The sequence below is a fragment of the Salvelinus sp. IW2-2015 genome, unplaced genomic scaffold (genome assembly GCF_002910315.2).
Source record: "Salvelinus sp. IW2-2015 unplaced genomic scaffold, ASM291031v2 Un_scaffold83, whole genome shotgun sequence".
In the NCBI taxonomy this organism is placed as follows: Eukaryota; Metazoa; Chordata; class Actinopteri; order Salmoniformes; family Salmonidae; genus Salvelinus; species Salvelinus sp. IW2-2015.
In genome coordinates, this window is record NW_019942514.1 from 4,877,413 (window position 1) to 4,899,673 (window position 22,261).

Consider the following 22,261-nt stretch of genomic DNA (forward strand, 5'->3'; position numbering starts at 1 on the left):
ACAAAAGGGACTATTGAATGATCCCCAATGACCCATCGCATCTCCCCAAAAAGTTTTCAACATACATCTGTAAAATTATATTCAAGAAACTAAAGCTTTGGTTGTCTTCCTCTTAGGCTTCCATGTCTTCTCCCTGGACCTCCACCTCTTGAACGTCAGACTCTGAGGCCTCATCTTCACTGTCACTTTCCAACCTTGTTGGTGTTGGCTCGTTGTCAGGCTCAAAAAGCCTAAAATTTGCCCGGATGGCCACCAATTTTTAACCCTGTTGTCAACCTGTTACGTGCTTTGGTGTGTGTGTTCCCAAACAAGGACCAGTTGCGCTCTGAGGCGGCTGATGTTGGTGGGATTTGGAGGATGATGGAGGCAACAGGGGAAAGAGCCTCAGATCTTTTGGAAGTGTACTTCGCCAGACTGCCAAGAACCTTGCCCTCTTCCAGGCCAAGGTTGCGAGACACGGTAGTGATGACACCATAGGCCTTGTTGATCTCTGCAGCAGACATGATGCTCTTGCCTGCATACTTGGGGTCCAACATGTATGTTGTGGCGTATWTGGGCTTCAGGCAGAAGTCTTCACGCTTTTTGATGTATTTCAGAACTGCGGTGTACTCTGCTTGGAGCAACAGTGAAGTGGGCAGGGCAGTATGGATTTCTCCTCTTACTTCTTACTTCTGCAAGCAGAGTCTGAACATCAGACAGGATGGCATTGCCTCCCTCAATCCACGCAATGGCTACTGCTATAGGTTTCAGGAGTTTAAGGCTGCTTTTACCACTCTCTCACATAATATATCATCCAGGAGGATCCTCTTGATGGCGCTGTCCATATCGGCAGACTGTGATATGGTCATTTCTTCGAGAGACTCCTTCCCCTTCAGGAGACTGTCAAACATGATGACAACACCACCCCAACAGGTGTTGCTGGGCAGCTTCAATGTGGTGCTCTTATTCTTCTCACTTTGCTTGGTGAGGTAGATTGCTGCTATAACTTGATGACCCTTCACATACCTAACCATTTCCTTGGCTCTCTTGTAGAGTGTAGCCATTGTTTTCAGTGCCATGATGTCCCTGAGGAGCAMATTCAATGCATGAACAGCACAGCCAATGGATGTGATGTGAGGTGAGGGTAGGACTCCTCCACTTTAGACCAAGCAGCCTTCATGTTCGCAGCATTGTCTGTCACCAGTGCAAATACCTTCTGTGGTCCAAGGTCATTGATGACTGCCTTTCAGCTCATCTGCAATGTAGAGACCGGTGTGTCTGTGCTCTTGTAGAATACTGGTTGAGGGGTGGAAATTATGTAGTTAATTATTCCTTGCCCACGGACATTCAACCACCCATCAGAGATAATTGCAATAGTCTACTTTCTCTGATTTTCTTGACCTTCACTTGAACTCTGCATCCAGCAAATGAGTAGATAAAGCATGTCTGGTTGGAGGGGTATATGCTGAGCGAAGAACATTCAGAAATCTCTTCCAATACACATTGCCTGTGAGCATCAGAGGTGAACCAGTTGCATACACAGCTCGAGTAAGACATTCATCAGCATTTCTCTGTCTGCGTTCCTCCATTGAGTCAAAATAACTTCTGATTCCAGGAGGACCATGAGCTYTTGCTATCAATAAGGTGTCTGATTCATCATTTTCACCTCGAATAGAAGTAGAGGGACTTTTGTCAGAAGTTGCTAGTTGTGACCGCTGAGGCAACTTTATGCACTTGGCCAGATGATTCTGCAGCTTTGTTGCATTCTTCACATGATTTGGCACAGTATTTGCAAATGTACACAGCTTTTCCTTCTACATTAGCTGCAGTGAAATGTCTCCACACATCAGATAGTGCCCGTGGCATTTTCCTGTTAAGATTAGAAAAAAAACTAGTAAAAAAAAAAAAAAACATGTTTGGAAACAGGTGTATTAACACTCCTCAGTTAGCAGGCTCACGCAAGCTAAAACCCACATGGTAGCAAAAAATAACTAGCAGAAATTGTTAACAAGTTAGAAATGATTTAAACACACTTTGCTGTAGGCTACTATTTACTAGTTAACAAAATCATGTATGTCATATAAAATATATTCAAGGCTCAGTGTCGTTATCCTCACAAGGTGAGGCTGCTGGAGTATTAGAAACAGGAGATCCAATAATTTAGATAATATTTTTTTGATATTTGATTCTTTTTAAACAATCTTTCTCTGAGCAATTGTATTAATATAAAATAATGTGCCTACAATACAATGCATCTCAGTATTTCTATTATTTATTTTATGCAGTCTTTTTTGCTAATCTTTATCAAGGGATCCAATAATTTCGGACCCCACTGTACCTCACATACTTAGTTAATACTTAGATCTAGGACCTATTGGGAGTGAGCAACTCCTACACACGTAAGTCCATGGTCCGTCTACCAGGGTAAATCTGAAATCTCACTGCAACTTTAAATCCCTTCTCGACTTCCTGATCTTGCTATTTTGTTTGCATTGCATGTACAGAAATATAACTGGTATCTTCCAGTGTTTACATGTCATTAAACTCCACTGAACTACATTTCTCCTGCAGTCAATCTGGACTGATGTCCAGTTGCATGAAGACAGAGAGGCAAATGGACATTTTACCTGACAAGCAAGCTGGTACCACAGCCATGACTCTCCCAGCATGGGAAATGTCTAAACATGCTTGAAAACTCAGCCCCTTTCATCCTCCGCCTTAATATGAATCATGCTATTTCTCTTGCCACTCAGTGTTTGGAGAGTGGYAGAAATACAAAACATGAAAAACCATTTGTTTTCGGAACCGTAAAAATAATGAGGCATAAAAAGTCAATAACTCAGTGATAAATATCAGGTCTGCTGTACTTGTTTTACGACGATGGCCTATTTGAACAGTGAAGCATCGCGCCATTAACCAGTTTTGATTATACCGTTCCTGTTCACTGGAGCTCAATCAGAGCTATGAAAGAGCAATGGCTTTTAGTTTGGGAGTAAACTAATGTTCACTGCAGTTGCTTATAGGGAATGGGCAGGATTTGTACCACAATGCAAGCGTTCATCTTGTAGCTGAGAGGAGCCTTAGTTTAGAAGTCCCTCTATCATTATCTCATTCATTAAAAAAATACTTTCATTAGAATGTTATGTGGTTAGCATGCTTCTCTTCAGCTAACCAGACACTGTAAATAAAGAAATAGATAGCAGAATGAATAGTCAATCCCAAAAGCAGAGAACATCTACTATGGGTTTCAGAGAGGGAGAGGCACAGTGGAGTTTGTCATCGCACCACACAATATGCCTACACATTTTCTGATTCTGGCCATAGAATGAGATCAATGTTATGCTCTTTTTTTTTTTTTTCAGTGCCTGAAGCAGTATGTGGAACTCCTGATCAAAGAGGGCCTTGAAACTGCTATTAGCTGTCCAGACTCTGCCTGTCCAAAACGAGGACACTTATTGGAAAATGAGGTATTATTTCCAACTATTTGTATTTTTACTTTTAATAATTTGATTGAGGGGAAGATACAATTATGATATTGATACATTCAACGAAAAACAGTCATGTATTGTACCATCACACTTCAGCTGGCGCTTATTTCCAGTGAACAGTTGCTTAATTGTAAGAAATCCTTTCTTACATCAGAACACGCACATCTTCATAATTCATGTGAGTGAATTCATGATCACAATACACAAAGTTGTGGCAAGTTGGAGGATAATTGCATTTGATTTTACTGGACTCGATGCTTGCGTTTTACAGCAACAAAACAGAATCGATGCAGAATTGACAGAAGTCTCTTTCATAAAGTCTGTTCATATCGAGACGACAACAGGGAGGTTACACAGACACAACACAGTCATGATAGATGATGGGGAAACTAGCCRGAGGGCCGGTCTGTTTGTGCTATCATATCAACTTCTTGTCATTCATTGTCATGCCAATGATTGGCTTGACGTTGAGCAATGGAGTTGGCAAGAACAAACAGATCCGGGACCTGGCTATGGAGACACTACAAAGTAGGGTAACTGACTATTTCATAGTGAGGCACAATGCATTACATGTGTACCATCAGATCATCAAGGAAAACCATGTGACCAAGCCTTAAGGGAACAGTAGTTGCCACCGAAGAGGATTTTCTGTGTGTTGTTGTGGCGGGTGAAGAACAAAAAGGGGTGGTCGGCTTTGAAGGTTTCCTAAAAAGAAGAAAACAAGTCATATTATTCAAACAAGCTAGCGGTGATGGCAGCGGCCTTGGTGCACTGCTCGTTCACTTCTGCAAAGGCCTTTTACACCACTCCAGCCAACTGCAGGTCGTCATCGGGAGACATGCCTGAGAAGTCGCTAGACCAGTCTAAGGTGTCAACTATGCCCGTCCTAGACAAAATGTCATTCAGGTTGTAGGTCTCATCCAACTTACATTGTGGATGTTACGCTCGTGCCTCCATGTACTGGATCCTCACTGGCCCCGTCCACGCCGCAAAGTTCTCATATGTGAGCTGCTTCTCTAGCCCGGTGGTGAAGTCCAGCTCCTTCAGCCCTCATCAGGGAGCATAATGAGCATGCTCACATTGGTTCCTTCATAGGGCATCTCCAGAATCTGGAAGTTGATATCAGGGATGAAGGTCAAGTGGACATTGAATGCAAWTTTCATATTTTCCACTGGCAGTTTCTAAATCTTGCTCACTTTGAACCTGATCTTCTCAGGACTCCTCAAATGCCTCTCTCCATTTGCCCTTGAAGTAGATTGCAGTCACCAACACTAGTTTTGTTAAAGAGTTGAAAGTCCCCTCCCATCAGGTAATTCATTGTACCCTCTATTTCTCCACCCAGCTTTATACGTACCCCCTTGCAGCCTCTGCACTGGACCTCCAACTCGGCACCGTAGTACTTCTTGGTTTCACTGAGGAAAGACTGCTCTCTTTACAGATGGTTGGCCAGGCTCAGTGCGTATGGGGCTCCCTCTTTGTTCAGCACAGACAGATGATCCTCTTCAATCTATAGACAATACCCCATAATGACAAAGCAAAAACTGMTTTTTAGACATTTTTGCAAAAAAGTCAAATTAAATATCACATTTACTTAAGTACTCAGATCCTTTACTACTACGTTGTTGAAGCACCTTTGGCAGCGATTACAGCCTTGAGTCTTGGGTATGACGCTACAAGCTTGGCACACCTGTGTTTGGGGAAGTTCTCCCATTCTTCTCTGCAGATCCTCTCAAGCTCTGTCAGGTTGGATGGGGAGCGTCGCTAAACAGCTATTTTCAGGTCTCTCCATAGATGTTCGATCGGGTTCAAGTCCGGGCTCTGACCACTCAAGGACATTCAGAGACTTGTCCTGAAGCCACTCCTGCGTTGTCTTGGCTGTGTGCTTAGGGTTGTTGTCCTGTTGGAAGGTGAACCTTTGCCCCATTCTGAGGTCTTGAGCACTCTGGAGCAGGTTTTCATCTAGGATCTCTTAGTACTTTGCTCAATTTATCTTTCCCTCAATCCTGACTAGTCTCCCAGTCCCTGCTGCTGAAAAACACCCCCACAGCATGATGCTGCCACCACCATGCTTCACTGTAGGGATGATGCCAGGTTTCCTCCAGACGTGACCCTTGGCATTCAGGCCAATGAGTTTAATCTTGGTTTCCTGAGACCCAGAGAATCTTGTTTCTCATGATCTGAGACTATTTTAGGTGCCTTTTGGCAAACTCCAAGTGGGCTGTCTTGCCTTTTACTGAGGAGTGGCTTCTGTCTGGCCACTATACCATAAAGGCCTGATTGGTGGAGTGCTGCAGAAATGGTTGTCCTTCTGGAAGGTTCTCCCATCTCAACAGAGGAACTCTGGAGCTCTGTCTGAGTGACCATTTGGGTTCTTGGTCACTTTACAATTGGCTCATTCATCCCCCTCCTCTCCCCTGTAACTATTCCCCAGGTCGTTGCTGCAAATGAGAACGTGTTCTCAGTCAACTTACCTGGTAAAATAACGGATAAATAAAAAATAAAATATAAACTTCCCTGACCAATGCCCTTCTCCCCCAATTGCTCAGTTTGGCTGGGCTGCCAGCTCTAGGAATAGTCTTGGTGGTTGCATATTTCTTCTATTTAGGAATGATGGAGGCCACTCTATTCTTGGGGACCTTCATTTCTGCAGACAGCTCTACGGACAATTCCTTCGACCTTAGGGCTTGTTTTTTCCCCTGACATGCACTGTCAACTGTGGGACCTTATATAGACAGGTGTGCCTTTCCAAATCATGTTCAATCAATTGAATTTACCACAGGTGGACTCCAATCAAGTTGTAGAAACCTCTCAAGGATGATCAATGCACCTGAGCTCAATTTTCAGTCTCATAGCAAAGGGTTTGAATACCTATGTCAATAAGGTATTTCTGTTTAAAAATGTATACATTTCCCAAAAACTTTTTCCGCTGTCATTATGAGGTATCGTGTGTAGATTGATATTTTTTTAACATTTAATMTGTTTTAGAATACGGCTGTAACGTTATATGATGTGAAAAAAAGTCAAGGGGTCTGAATACTCTCCGAATGTACTGTCGGTAAAAACAATTAAAGAATATATATTTAAGTATTGTCTTTCTTCCATATTTACACAGTTAGTACGGTAGTTATTTACACATGCGGGGGAAGTGGAAAGTTCCAATTTAAAGGGATAGTTACAGAAATAGTCTCCTTACCTTTAAACTTGTATGGGCCAAGAGAAACTTTAATTCACTCTTCAGATTTATTRACTAAGCCGCTGCTATCAACTGCTAATATTAGCATTGATGACCAAAACCAATGAATTTCAAGTGGCCGTCGTGGATTTGAAAGACATAAAAAATATATATATCGGGGATTCGTGTCTTTCCTGGCCCAATACTTATTTACTTTTATTGATATTTAGACCTGTTGAACTTGTTCTATAACTACTACTAATTACTATACATATACTATACATATGATGTATGTGCTTTATTTAGATCAAAGAAATCTCTTAACATGACCTCAAAGACCTCCACATCCATTCCAGAGACCTCTGAGGCTGCAGAAGGACAGTGTTTTTAATTGGGGTCCCTTGCCGAGCAGACATTAGCCCTCTCTGTGAATATCGCTCTCCGTCTTCTCCAAAACTACCTGCACAAACAAACCAGTCTGGCCTAGCTTCGTCTCAGCTCTGGCCCACCTTCTAGACGTGTCAGCGTGTTTATACAGAGTCGATGGGCCCCGCTCGTCTGCGTCCTTCCCCGATTTGAGGTCAAGCCGAGGGCACTGCGCCTCACCTCTCACTCTCTGTTTCGGAGGCCGGCGGCACGACCGTATGTTTTCAATCAATCATAGTCACTGGCTTTTAATGGGACCCGGCTTGTCACACCAGTCAGAGACGAGGCGTCTCTCATCCAGCCACTGTGACAGTTATGTCTTTGACTCATAATTGACTGTTCTCACACTCAAACCCCCCCACCCCCGAATGTTTTTTTTCATCATTGCATAATGACTACATTTAACCTTTAGCKTATGTAGCCAGTATGCAAATATACCTCTCACGGAACATGTGAGTAAAACCGGTGGGCTAGTCCTAATTATGCTGGAATTGAGTGGGGTTTTGTAATTGATCATCTTCAGACTGTAGTGTGGCTGAAAGCATCATGTTCCTCTATTCGTTTGGTAAGCTATCACAAGGGCATTATGTTCCTAACTCTTCCTCTTCTTCCTCCTGCAGATTGAGTGCATAGTGGCTACAGCGATTATGCAGAGATACAAGAAGCTGCAGTTTGAGAGGGGTAAGTGGGAGAGTAACCGCACTGACCGCATCGCTGCTCATAGGCGTGTGCGTGTGTAGGTAATTTGTGCGTGTGTAGGTAATTGAGCCCCACCTGGCTCCCTTGTCTCCCCACACCGTTTAGAATTTATTAGGGATCCCTATTAGCTGCTGCCAAGGCAGAAACTACTCTTCCTGGAGTCCAATATCATTTGACCTGGAGGACAATGACAGCCCTCTACCTTTTTTTATTGTGTTCTGGTTTAGCCTAAATTCTGTGTCAAAGTTTAACACGGCCACCATCAAAAATGTATGAGGGGAAAGCCTTTTCAGGTACATTTAAGGTGATGTTAATTGGATAGGTAGTGCTATATCATAACCTAAACTGTGTCTGGCTGTGGACTATATGTCTATACAGTATGTCTAAATATCCTAATTCAAAGCCTTTATATTTAGTCCCTGTGTTCGGTTATGAATTCATCATCTGTGGTTGTCTGTATATTTAATAAGGTATATTTTTATACCTTTCGAATGTGAGCGGTGTTGTAAAYGTCTCACTGAGGAGTATTCTGCCTTTCTGCTGTGTATGGCCGGGCGGTATACTTTTTTTTTTTTCTAGGCAAGTCAGTTAAGAACAAATTCTTATTTTCAGGGGCAGAACGACAGATTTGTACCTTGTCAGCTCGGGGATTTGAACTTGCAACCTTTCAGTTACTAGTCCAACACTCTAACCACTAGGCCACCCTGCCGTCCCACCTAAATGTAGTCTTGTATAACGGTATTTCAATGTTTGGTTTGTTAAACGTGTTAACGCCGGCTCTTCGGCGGTGAAATAATGTCAGTTTTTGTTGTTTACTCCYTTTGCTACGTGAGTCGTCTCTCTCCTTCCACACACACCATTCCCCGCCCCCTGTCATTCAAGGAGAGCAGTTTTTGCGCTACCACGAGTGAATGAGTCGCAACAACCACCCGCAYTCAGTCTTCATGGTCAATGGTGCAGATGCAATGCTGCAGATCTGGCTAGTCAGCTAGCCAGCTAGCTAGCTAAATGTACTTAGTCAGAGCAAAAGTAGATAGCTAGCTAATACAGCCTGATACCAGTGCTGGTGTAGGCCTAGATCAGCATGTTTGCGCAATGGTATATTCTAAATATGAGAGGAATAGCAAAGCATGGACATTTTAGCTACATCAAAGCAACAGTAAAATACTTTTTTTTTTTTTTATGTAGCATTCATTATTGTCCACTGGGAAACACTGKCCAACACTTTGGTTCCTTCCCTGTCCCAATAGCCCTGTTTTTTTCACTATTCAAAGTGCCTACTATATTCCAACTTTTGGTTGAAGTTTCATTGAACAGTATAAAACAATCAGAATGGACAAAGCCCCATTTATGGTCATACAAATGCCACCCTAAGGTCATACGCTACTCATAAAGCACATTTAGAACTTTTATTATTAACAAACCATCACCAACAAATACCATCAAAAATGTGAATAATATTGTGATTATGATATGTGCTAATCTGTGACATGGGGTTCCCACGCTAACCTCAGAGAGACTTGCACACCCACTCTATATGGCATGTGCCTCGAAGGTACTCCACCCACCCAAAGGCACAAACACAGACACACAGYGATGGAGAGACGCAGAGCCAGAGCAGCACAYACAGCAGGACAGGGGGCTGCCATTTTGGTTCAACAGCAACAGACTGAGGAACATGCGAGAGTCAACAGAACAGAGCCATGTGATGGCAAGCACTGTGTGTTAGTCATTGGGACAGGATGGTTGGACTTGTTTTGTAGCCACAGACCAAACATTGAGCGTCTGCCAACTTTGTTTTAGTTTGGTAGAAGCACATTTAAATAGGGTGATTGGAGAAAAWTAGATGTTGATTTAGCCGCTGATCTGTGTGTGCATATGTCAAATGYCACTTGTGCTTCCGAGAGTGTGCACTTGTGCATCGGTCAAAAGCATGAAATAAAAAGGTAAATGTTTTATTAATAGACACGAAAAAAGACAACTATCAACAGTAGTAAACCACGTCCGGCACATGGTGCCTATGTCTTTGTTAACACACACACACACACACACTTTCTCATCAGATGGATCCATCTGTAATCTGTGCAAAAAGCCATTGCAAATGAGAAAGTGTGTGTGTGTGTGTTAACACAGAGACATAGGTGCTACAATCACCTCGTGACCTCATGGCCTGTCACCATGCTTTGGAAGCAGTCACTGTATASAGAACTGTTGGTGGTGACACCTGGTTTTGTGCCACCACAGAGGTGCTTCTGGACCCGTGCCGGACGTGGTGCCCATCGTCGTCGTGCCAGGCAGTGTGCCAGCTGAAGGAGATGGAGGTGGCGCAGCCCCAGCTGGTAAAGTGTGCCGTGTGCACCCTGGAGTTCTGCTCGGCCTGCAAGGCTAACTGGCACCCCGGGCAGGTCTGCCCACCCCAGGAGAACAACCTGCCCATCACCGCTTTCCTACCCGGAGAGACCAGGTATGGAACTGGACTCTCCCCTTCCTTCATCATATCAATCACTTCCTCTCCACCTCATCACTTCTTTGATATCCCTAGAGACCAGGTATAGAGGGAGCTGGAGTTTTTCCTCTTCTTCCTCCTCTGTCTTCACCATCTCAATCGCACTCTCCTCCCCATCACCTCCTCAAGCTAGTTGAGAGAGGTTAGACTCCGTGACCGTTGAATGACATTTCATCCCAAAAACATTAGGTTCTCATTCAATCAATCGGGGTAACTGGCTTTCCGCAATGAGCCACACTGTAAACACTGTGTTGTTGAGACWATAAACTCGTACGTTTGACAGGAATGATGTCCTTACCCTGGAAACCCTGGTGCCATTATCCACACACACGTACACTCACGCGCTCGCGCGCCCGCACACACACAAACAGCTTGTAGTTGTTTTCTCCTGTGGTTGATGATCTGCCCTCACCTGCTCTCACCCCTCTACTGAGGACACTGTGAGGACACAGCCTCTGGTCCCCGTGGGAACCTGTATTTACCACCCTGGATACCAGCCTAGCTACCGCTGTGTTGATGTCTCCATGAAGCCAGCTGCTCTCATGCATAACCATCCAGGCACTAGTCATCTAGTGCCTTCTAGTGCATATTTAATATGACTGAGTGTATTGCTGGAGCAGATTGCCTGATGATAGTGCTGGGACCCGTGGGCTCAGATAAGGCTAGCCYGGGTTGACCAAGGTCATAGAGGAAGTCATAATATGTCAGTATAAGGAGCCAATAGAAGTCAAGGCCGTAACTCTTAGCCAACCTGCATTTGGACTATTTGTCTACTTAAAACTCTAGAATGTGGTGGCCCAGTGGCTAAGCTACAGTACATGACCAAAAGTATGTGGACATCWGCTCGTCGAACGTCTCATTCATAAATCATGGGCTCTGCTGCTGTAACAGCCTCCACACTTCTGGGAAGAGTTTCCACTAGAGGTTGAAACATTGCTGCGGGGACTGGCTTCCATTTAGCCACGAGTCAAACCGAGATTTGTCTGTCGACTCCAGAGTCCAATGGCGCCGAGCTTTACACCACTCCAGCAGGTGTTTGGCATTGCGCGTGGTGATCTTAGGCTAGTGTGCGGCTGCTCGGCCACGGAAACCCATTTCATGAATCTCCCGACGAACAGTTCTTGTGCTGACGTTGCTTCCGGAGGCAATTTGGAACAGTAGTGAGTGTTGCAACCAAGGACAGACTGTTTTGTGAGCTTGAATGGCCTACCACTTGGTGCCTGAGCCGTTGTTGCTCCTAGACGTTTCCACTTCACAATAACAGCAGAAATTTGACAAACTGACTTGTTGGAAAGGTGGCATCCTATGACGGTGCCACGTTGAAATTCCCTGAGCTCTTCAGTAAGGCCATTCTACTGTCAGTGTTTGTCTATGGAGATTGCATGACTTTGTGCCCGATTTTGTACACCTGTCAGCAACGGGTGTGGCTGAAATAGCCGAATCCACTAATTTGAAGGGGTGTGGACATACTTTCTGTGTGTGTGTATGTTAATATATATATATATGAGCAGTATATATACTGCTCAAAAAAATAAAGGGAACACTTAAACAACACAATGTAACTCCAAGGCATTGTGGCCTGCTGGAGGTCATTTTGCAGGGCTCTAGCAGTGCTCCTCCTTGCACAAAGGCAGAGGTAGCGGTCCTGCTGCTGGTTGTTGCCTCCTACGGCCTCCTCCACGTCTCCTGATGTACTGGCTGTCTCCTGTAGCGCCTCCATGCTCTGTACACTAGCCTGACAGACACAGCAAACCTTCTTGCCACAGCTCGCATTGATGTGCCATCCTGGATGACTGCACTACCTGAGCCACTTGTGTGGGTTGTAGACTCCGTCTCATGCTACCACTAGAGTGAAAGCACCGCCAGCATTCAAAAGTGACCAAAACATCAGCCAGGAAGCATAGGAATGAGAAGTGTCTGTGGTCACCACCTGCAGAACCACTCCTTTATTGGGGGTGTCTTGCTAATTGCCTATAATTTCACCTTGTCTATTCCATTTGCACAACAGCATGTGAAATTTATTGTCAATCAGTGTTGCTTCCTAAGTGGACAGTTTGATTTCACAGAAGTGTGATTGACTTGGAGTTATATTGTGTTGTTTAAGTGTTCCCTTTATTTTTTTGAGCAGTGTATCTAAAAGTGTGTATCTAAAAATAAAGCGAGAGAGAGAGAGGGTTGTGGAGTTGTCCTCAGATGTCACGAAAGGCCACAGTGGTTTAAAGGGAAAGTTTTGGACTTTACAACTTAATGTTAGATGGTTCCTCACCCTGAAAAAGTAGTCTATGGGCCAGAAGAAACTGTAATCCATAGTTGTTTTCTCTAAACAGCCACAACAAAACTTCATCTAACTTGAACTCTAGCCATGGATTACAGTTTTTCCAGGCCCGTAGACTACTTTTAGCTTGCGGAACCATCTAACATCAAGTTGTAAAATCCTGAACTTCCCCTTTAAACTGTGCCGCCTCCTCTCTCTCTCTCTCTCTCTCTCTCTCTCTCTACCCCAGTCAGAACTCCAAGTATGGCTTGTAAGGCTCTTACTGTGATTACTGTACATACTGCACTTATCTAAACAATAAGCTCTGGAGTACGTTCTTCTCCTCTCTCCCCTTCAAGAGTGTGGGAAATTAGTGTCCTAATTCGAATGGACTCCACGTACACTGTTAGCCCGATCTGCACCCAGCTGACACATGCAGCAATTACCGCAAAGGGCAAATGTATTACTCTGTGGACCTTTCCCATTTTGCCTGGATCTTGCTGCCTTTTGCTGATACGATTTTTTTATTTTATTTTGTATTTCTCCCATGACATTCCTCTGACATAACAGCCAGCATTCAGGAGAAGGACACTCTCTCCTTAATCCTCACACTGATCCAGGTATTTTACCTTCTGATCTTTAGCCTGTATTCCATTACATTCAGGCCTCTATCCCGTTCCGTCCAGAGCAAAAGCTAGAATCCGAAAGTCCTGTTTAGTTACAAAATGACTGCCAGGGTGTCAAATGAAGTAGGACACGAAAGGTGTGCATTAATTCACTCTGGCCAGATGCGATCAATAGCCGGAGAATTGGCTCAGAAAATGAATGTGCTTGTTCTCTGTCCGCCTCTCTGACACTTGAGAGGACAGCCGACAGCATCACCTGCTCTCCTTTCTGGCCTTCAAGAGTCAGCAGCACTCAGGTGGGAAAAGGACACAAAAGACCTGCCTTTAAGATGAATAGAAGAAAGAAAATCCTGAAAGGAATTTCTCGTTTCTCATTTCGTTTGCATTTCAGGTGTTAGGAGCAAATTCTGTTGATGTTTATTGCAAGCTTAGATCTATTGTACATTAACAAAGGCTGTTCAAGATCTGTGGCATGATAAACTCTGAYTGGATAATCTCTTGTGGCATTCTGGATCTCTGATGTGTCATGGTCTTTGTTCTTTAGCGTCATTCAGCAAAAGCAATTGTTTCAACCAACATTTGTTTAAGAAACGTAACACACTGAACATTGCTCTCTCGCGCGCGCTCACCGTGTCTCTTCAGCTCCTTCTACAAGAGTGACGATGACGATGGTCCCATCAAGCGCTGTCCCAAGTGTAAGGTGTACATCGAGAGGGACGAGGGCTGTGCCCAGATGATGTGCAAGAACTGCAAACACGCCTTCTGCTGGTACTGCCTGGAGTCACTGGACGTGAGTAGAGAACCTTGTCGCACGTGCACACACACCCCTTTCTAGTGGAACTTTCTGGAGCACCTGGATATGAGTAGAACTTTGTCCCAATGTTTCCCCAAAACACCTCCCCACATCTGTGCTGCTGCAACATGTTCGTATAGAATAATACACACGTATCTTTGGGTTTTAATTTCCCTTTTCAGTATGTTGGTCCTGACTTCAATACAGCAGTCTGAAATGTGCATAGAATTCACTCTGTGTATATTTCGCATGTCTGGTGTTAGCAGTGTGAGCAGTGATACAATGTGTTATCAGGGAATAACAGCACTGCAGGAGGTGTGATAAGGCTGCAGGCGGATGGATTTCTAAATCCAAACCCGTTTTTATGATGTTTGATACAAGACAATGGAACTGAAACGGAGGGATTTTATCTGGGCTTGTAGGAGGCTAGGAGGCTTTACTGGCAGTGGCTTAAGTCAATTCTAATTGCAGACCACGGGCGATTTTACACCACACTGGTAATTTAAAAGCAATTTTCTCCAAGCAGCCTACCTCTCAGTACTAATGATAGATCATTCTTTTCTCCTCTTTCTGTATGTGTGTGTGTGTGTGTGTGTGTGACACAGGATGACTTCCTCCTGATCCACTATGACAAAGGGCCCTGTCGAAACAAACTGGGCCACTCCAGGGCGTCTGTCATCTGGCACAGAACACAGGTGAGTAAAGTTAGTGCGCACACTTTCCTCCCTTGTCTCTCTCTCTCTCTCTCACACACACTGGACTTCCCCTATGTCTGCAGCATGTGGCAGGGAACATGCACACACCTTTCACCTCACACAAACACTTCCACACACGCACACACATGTTTAACGTGAATAAACATGGATGGTGCTCTGTGAAAACACTAGTCGGTAGGAGAGCACAGCTTGGTCGGTGTGCTCTGTGTGTTGGCCCGTTGTTTGTGTCAACATGTCTCCAGCATTGCTTTCTTATAGTTGATTTCTTTCTGTGTATAATATGTGGACATTTGCACGTCACTTATGGGTTAGAGTAATGCTTTTACTTTGGCACAATCTCTAAAGTAAAAAGCAGGGGGCGCAACTTTCACTGCACATTCTGAAATGTCATTTTTGTCCCCCCCAGTTTTYTCATTGGAACGTGATACAAAATGAGGCAACAGTGTGCTTTAGGACCATGCGGACACCTCCGAGTTGACTGGATAAAAAAATGATATTCATTAAAACCAAAGTTGCGCAATATTATTTTATGGTACTGTTAAGCTGTTCAGTTACAACATACATAATGCATGCCTTACATTACGAAATAAAAGTCAACACATCCTTCAGAATTCTGATTCTAATATCGAATGAGAATATTGAGTAGACGTTATATATTTTCTTGTTCACCCGGTCATCACCCAGTCATTGTTCAGCTCTAGCTATCATCCGGCACATATCTAGTCATAGACGAGCACATTTCCCGGGTTTAACAGAGCYTTGTGAACGCTAGCGTACACACTGACATCTGTTGCCCAGTAGGACAGGCTGAGTCATTTGAGCATGATTACAGCTTGTGGTACTGCACCTCCTTCACCCAGCCCATGCAACCTCACTGCTCCCCAAGCCCAGTCTCTCTCTTTAGCTCCTCATGAATGCATAACACATACAGAAAGGACCCCGGGGCCCTTATTCACAAAAGAAGTGCTGATCTAGGATGAGGTCCTCCCTGTCAATGTAATCTTATTCGTTATGGCAAAAACAGATCCTAGATCAGCACTCCTACTGGTCCCGTGTGGCTCAGTTGGTAGAGCATGGCGTTTGCAACGCCAGGGTTGTGGGTTCATTCCCCACGGGGGGACCAGGATGAATATGTATGAACTTTCCAATTTGTAAGTCGCTCTGGATAAGAGCGTCTGCTAAATGACGTAAATGTAAATGTAAATGTACTCAGACATTTTCTGAATTAAGGCCCTAATATATAATAAAGGCCCAACTATATCCTGCCTTTTTATTAAGAAAGCTCAGCCTCTGTGTTTTCTCTTTTCGCCTCTGTATCTGATTTTCAAATCAGTTTAGAGATTTGAGCTGAGGGGGTTGCATCCGCTAGGGACGCCATAGAAGGAATGAAGGTCACCGCTCTCGATGCTTACTGTTCTCAGACCAGACATGGTCTATTACGTACGGTAGCTTTGCCAAGGGTTGGTTGATCTGAGCAAATAGGGATCTCATGTTAACACAGGTATGCCGGTGCAACTAAAGGTTCATGGGGAGCTCGTCTGGGTAAATAATGTGACTACTAAGACCTCCAAAAAGGGGGAAGTGGACAGAAATACACAAGAATGGATGGCAACAACAATGTATGTACGTGCATGGAGCTATTTTATCAAAAGGTCTTTCTCATAGGATGCCACTCTCTGCTGTCTTGTCCTTCATTGGCCCGCCCTGGATGATCCTCAAAATGATTCTCCTACTCTGACACTGGCAGAAGTCCATTCATTTATTCTAAGAAGGCAGGATTGCGTGCAATTGCTACTTTCAAAGGCCATTTTGTAGCTGAGATGTTTCTGCTCGTATATGATGKCCCCGTGTGGTGAGATGGGAGACTTGCACTACAAAGATTGAAAATAACTCGCACGGGTTATGATCACGTCAAACGAGAGCAAGTTTTGAGAAGGGAAGTGGAAATAATTTGGTGTGTGTTATCTTGTTAAGGGATCTCTCATACGCTAGTCCTGTTTTTTTCAAAGTATTTTCCATATAGTGCCAATTGTGTTCTTCCTTAGTGATAGTCTTTAGTTATATGTTTGCAGTGTGGCTAAACAAAAGGTCTCTTATTTGCTGGTGCCTCTGTCTTGTTTGCAGTCTCTTACTCTCTCTCCTCTCTCTCTTTCTCCAAGGTGGTGGGGATCTTCGCTGGCTTCGGCCTTCTCCTGCTGGTGGCCTCTCCCTTTCTCCTCCTGGCCACGCCCTTTGTCCTCTGCTGTAAGTGCAAGTGCAGCAAAGGGGACGACGACCCCCTGCCCACCTAAACCCCGCCTCACTCATCTAAGCAGGTGGCCATATTTATTTTTCGTCCCTTCTGTTTTCTCCCTCCAAGCTTCTTGCGGCGCTTCATTTAACGGGACTGGGGCCTAGCTGTACTGTCTCGGGCCCAGCCGCGTCCCGATCCATCTCGCTCGCAGTGTCATGGTGGGAGAGGAGTTGTGTTGACCCTGTGCTCCCTGGCCTGGTGGAAGATGGGTTCACAGAGGTCAGGCTTTGAGGACGACAATGATGCGCCTCTCTGTGGGCTTGGGGGCATGTGTCCGTTTACTGTAGCAGGGCCACTCTGAGGCCTTGAGGTGAGCTACAGACAGTGGTGTAGTACAGAACCGAAGAAGAAGAGGATGTTTTATCAAGAGATAAATAAAGACGTGATGTCGGAGACATTTTCATGCAGGAGCTGCTACTATCGGAGGAGCTTCACCTTAACTCGTTTCAGTCGAGTTTCTTGTTTTTGTTGGTTTGTCGAACACAAAGCTTTCCCCCCCTCTTCTCTCTCTTTTTAGCTCTCAACATACAGGAAATAGCACTGGAGTTACGTTTTGACAAACGTTTTGTGTTTACTCTGTTTGCACATTAAAGACTCTCCGTTTGTCGCTTTAAGAACCGGGGCGGGAGTCGGGAGGTTTTCTGTCTCTCACTCCCCTGTACAGCACGTTCTCTTGGTGATGTCTGTGTTTCTGTAATCTTTTGCTCTGTTCCCACTATCAGCAAGAAGTTATTATTTTTACAAAATGGATTTGAACTCCTATGTGTCTTTTTGAGAGGGTGTCCCAAACTCCTTCTCACAGCCCAAAAAGAGGACTCCTGGTCCTGTGTTTGTCGAAGAGTCTCAGAGTAGGAGTGCTCATCTAGGCAAGACAAAACTGATCCTATGTCGATACTCCTACTTCAAGACACTTTGTGAACATGGGCCCTGAACATTCGTCTCCCCGTCCACACAGACGTGAACAAACCATCCGGAACTGGTTCTGACTTGTGTTGTCGAATGGAATAGTTTAGTATAGATGTCGTGGAGTTCCTTCTGAGTTCCTCTCAACTCAAATAAGAATAATATTTAGCCACATAGCAACAAATGGCCTTAAATGAATAAGAAACGAAGCCAAAAAAGCCACCTCCAGTATTCAGAAGAAGAAAAAATACTGTCTTACAAAAACACATGGCCATTGTCCAATTCCGTCCTTGTGAAAGCACACTTAAATAATGAATTTGTTTAATGCATCAGTCATTCATTAAAACCTGTCTATTTTCAGGTAGACCATAGGAAATTAAATTGTCTCTCTGATACAAAGATGTCCCTTCATATGATCMATATTACATTGATGTTGGTCATATATCCAACTACTGTAATGAACAATAATCCTATACAATGTATTTTTTAATTGTGTGAATCTGTGGCAAATTTTGCATAATGTTAGTGGTATTGTTGTCAACGTTTTTGTCGGGAGCAAGTCGAGAGCTCTCACTACATGCAGCTACTGCAACCTTTGCAGGGATATAAAATGTCACGAACTTCACCGGACTGTTTAGGACACATCTGAAAACTGCTCTACACATGACTGTATCTATGCAAGTTTGTACATTTCCTATCTTAGTCTTGCTAACAGTGTGGTCATATCAAGTGGTCCAGTATGTTATACCAGATTCCATGTGCCATTTATCACATCATACAGTAGAATTTCACAAAAGGGCGGTTGACTTACATCCGTTTCATTTGATTTGAWTTGATTTTTTTATCTATCAGGGAAGCCATACARTATTTCATCACCATCGTTTTCCCTTAAGTTGTTCCATGAGAACGTGTGGTGAGGAGGCATTTACTGTAGCGACACCATTTCTCACTCTGAAACACATTTAAACTCAAGAGATCGGTCATTGGCGTTCCGCCATCAATAAGCCACTTTGGAACACGTACAGAAAATCCTGGGTGGCAGTCTGTTTCTGCTCTCTTGCCAACTCCTTATGAAATTGTCACGCAAAACTGGCTTGACAATGGATTAGGGAAAAAGCACAAACGAATCCGGGACTACTGTAGACTACATACAGAATACTGAGATACTCTTCTGCAGAAATCCCAGATTTTTTWAATTTTGCTCTTCCGTATTGGTCTCCACGTAGCATTTGAAGAGTGGGTATGGCAGTTACTGGAACTAGCATTAGCCATTCACCTCTAGCTCATGGTAGCCACCACACACAAAGAAAACATTAGCCTTAACTTTTCAGTACCTCGTACCTTTAGCCTCATCATTTCCCGCTAATCCTTAATGCATGCAAGTAGTCAAAGACTCGATTTAAAAAATAACATTTCAGTTGAGCTAATTTACCCTTATTTTCTGGCAATAGGGAATATGAAGGTCCCAACTGAGCATGTGGATCACTGAGCTGACCGTGTCTTTGGGTGACAATCATGCCAAGCAAGTCTTGTGGGTGGCGATCGAGAGTGAGTGAATAGTTTCAAGCGTTTTAAGGTTTGTAAAGTAAAAGTGGAGATCTTATGTCCGTATGGCCAGTTTCAGGCATAAGCCAATCAGGATCTCGACTTACTATTGCGAGTAAGAAAAGTAGAGTACACCAGGTGCCATTTTGGAATTTTGTTGTACATTAGCAGTTCTCTTATGTCACTCACTGACAGTCAATTAGCAATGTCAGTTAACAATTTTTAGAGTGGTACTTAGATGGCTAGACTATCTAAACTCGTAGTAATCATGGCCGCATACCTACCGGGCATGCATGGCATGTGCCCAGGGGCCCTGACCTCCAYGGGGCCCCCGTTTTTGATTGTGTTGGTCATTCTCACTCCGATATCATATTAACATGGCATAAGTCATTATAAAATGTGTAGAATTGCAGTAAATTGACTGTAAACCTGAAATGTTTTCTTTCTGCCCCATGGCAACATTTGTAGAATTACCTGACATTTCTACAATTGCAAAGTTCTATCCCCACCCCATGGCAAAGTATGTAAAATTGCAGAAAAAAACATGCTTTAAAAGGTCCAATGCAGCCATTTTCATCTCAATATCAAATCATTTCTGTGATTGTTTTCAATTAAAACGGTAAAAAATAAACAAAGATTGCTTCTTAGCTAAGAGCAATTTCTCAGGCAACATTTTTGCTAGGACTGTCTGGGAGTGGTCTGAGTGGGGAGGGGAAAACTGAAAAGTAGCTGTTATTGGCAAAAAGGTTTGGAACTCTCTTTCTTGTTGGTCTATTAACTAATTTACTGCATGGTGATGTCACCATGGAAAGCCAAAACACCATTCCATGAAAACAGGATGAAATTTCAGACAGTCTTTTCAAACAGCTTAAACACTAAAAGGGAATTATCATGTTCACACATTCACAGTATTATTCCAACCTCATAGTGTGGAAATGAGGTCTGTCAAACAATGAAAAGAATGAATTGTGATTAATTGCCAGTTATATCGAGGTATTCAGTCATAGGCATTCAGCCATTCAGCTCGCTAGCTAACATTAGCATAACTAGAATAGCTGTTATCTAAAAAAAAACGCCTGGGGATGTGTGTATAGTTAAACTTTCTGTACGTTTTCCTTAAATTGTTGCTCAAAGCTGCGCACGCAGAGGATTCTTTTATAGAACTGCAGGAAATCCCCCATCGTCAAGACGGGGGCCACTAATAAAAAAGATCCCGCTAGGTGGGGGTCCCCCAAACAAATCTCACTTAGGGCCCCAAAAGGCTATAGCCGGCCCTGCCCATTAAATATTGCCTTCTCTTTGGAAATGTGTAAAGCTGTCACCGACACTTTTTGTTGTCCTTATTAAAGGGGTTCGGGGATAGTAATTTTAAGAAATGTAGCCTCTATTTCCAGGCTTCCTCATAACTCAGAGACTTGGGAGGATGGCATTGCGTGACTATAGGAAATGTACATTCAAGAGAAGTGGAAACAAGTTCTCATCTTCCATTTGGTTTAGAGGGGCTTTGAGCTGAGAGAATCTTGAATGCTTGTCACAAAGTCCTCTGACTCAACTGATTTTGCCAGTATACCAATCAAACTCCGATGACTCGTACAGTCATTAGTGTTATCATCTGGTTTCTTTCAGCATTATGCAGCGAAGGGACACAAAACATTTAATAAACTCCATTCACCTCGAGGTGAGACCAAGCCTGTTGCACAATTATATTCTATGGCTTGAAACCTATTTTGCTCTTTGTTCACACTGTTGGGCTTCTAAACTATATTTCAACCTGTTATATCAGATGATAACAATGCTATATGTTTTTAAAAAGAGGTCAAACTATGCCTCTTAATTTTAGGGAGTCCGAAACAACATTGTGTGCACAAAAGGTCCGAAGGTTTCTGTCAAGACGTACCCTTTATCCTGGATTCTAAGTTTGACTTTCACACTTACCGTACTTAGGTTGCCTTTGTGTTATACTTGTTCTGTAGGCTTTGATGCAGTAAATCATACAGTAATGGCTTGTATTTGTGTTAACTGTGGAAGGATTCATATTTCCAACTTTTCAAAAGATGTAACCTTGTAAATTGGCATGTGTGGAGAGCATTGGATAAACACATTGTACTTCTCCCATGTATCTATTGTTCCACTAACACTGTGAAATGGAATAAATGTGGTTGTTTTTTGTGACGCGACTCTCCTCTGGACATAAATGCTGCAAGCATATTGACATTAGTTCACGCTATAGGTCGGGCTGAATCGTACTGTGCTGGCTCAGATTTTCTTTTCGCATTGTCCTTTCCAGCACGTTTCCAGCAACTATGGTGGATGTGTAACCAGTCCAGACCAGTACAGCTTGGCTCAGCTTTGGCCGTATGGTGTGAATAAGGCAATACATGTCTCACCAGTCCCTGTCATCAGTTCCAAACACATGAGTCTCATGTTCAAGTGTGCCCTCTGGTGTTGGAAGATGGTATGTTCATATCTCAGCCAACACTTGATGGGACATTGTCTTTCCAGTCAGCGCTCGGTTCATGTAAATGTCACTGAATAGAGATTAACCTCTTATGGTTGAGATCGGCTAAGATCCCGTTAACAGGATCGATTTGACAACAGCCAGTGAAAGTGCAGGGTGCCAAATTCAAACAACAGAAATCTCATAATTAAAATTCCTCAAACATACAAGTATTTCACACCATTTTAAAGATAACCTTGTTGTTAGTCCCACCACAGTGTCCGATTTCAAAAAGGCTTTACGACGAAAGCACACCAAACGATTATGTTAGGTCAGTACCTAGTCACAGAAAAACAGCAATTTTTCCAGCCAAAGAGAGGAGTCACAAAAAGCAGAAATGGAGATAAAATGAATCACTAACCTT

General features: G+C 43.6%; 1 protein-coding gene and 1 pseudogene across 3 annotated transcripts in view; one reads left to right on the forward strand and one right to left on the reverse strand.

The window, feature by feature from the left end:
- The window catches only part of rnf144aa (ring finger protein 144aa), a 60,687-nt gene extending 39,115 nt beyond the window's left edge, over positions 1–21,572 (forward strand). For 2 of the 3 annotated variants that reach the window (XM_024135147.2, XM_024135148.2), the window contains exons 4-9: positions 3,342–3,446; positions 7,686–7,746; positions 10,009–10,228; positions 13,793–13,940; positions 14,549–14,638; positions 16,819–21,572. In XM_024135147.2, coding sequence (XP_023990915.1) covers positions 3,342–3,446; positions 7,686–7,746; positions 10,009–10,228; positions 13,793–13,940; positions 14,549–14,638; positions 16,819–16,950 — 756 coding nt within the window. In that variant the 3' untranslated portion in view covers positions 16,951–21,572. The remainder of the gene's footprint in view (positions 1–3,341; positions 3,447–7,685; positions 7,747–10,008; positions 10,229–13,792; positions 13,941–14,548; positions 14,639–16,818) is intronic. The other variant, XM_024135149.2, reaches the window with a different exon arrangement.
- Positions 4,197–6,990, reverse strand: LOC139023876 (leukocyte elastase inhibitor pseudogene; annotated as a pseudogene).
- Positions 21,573–22,261: the final 689 nt, after the last annotated feature.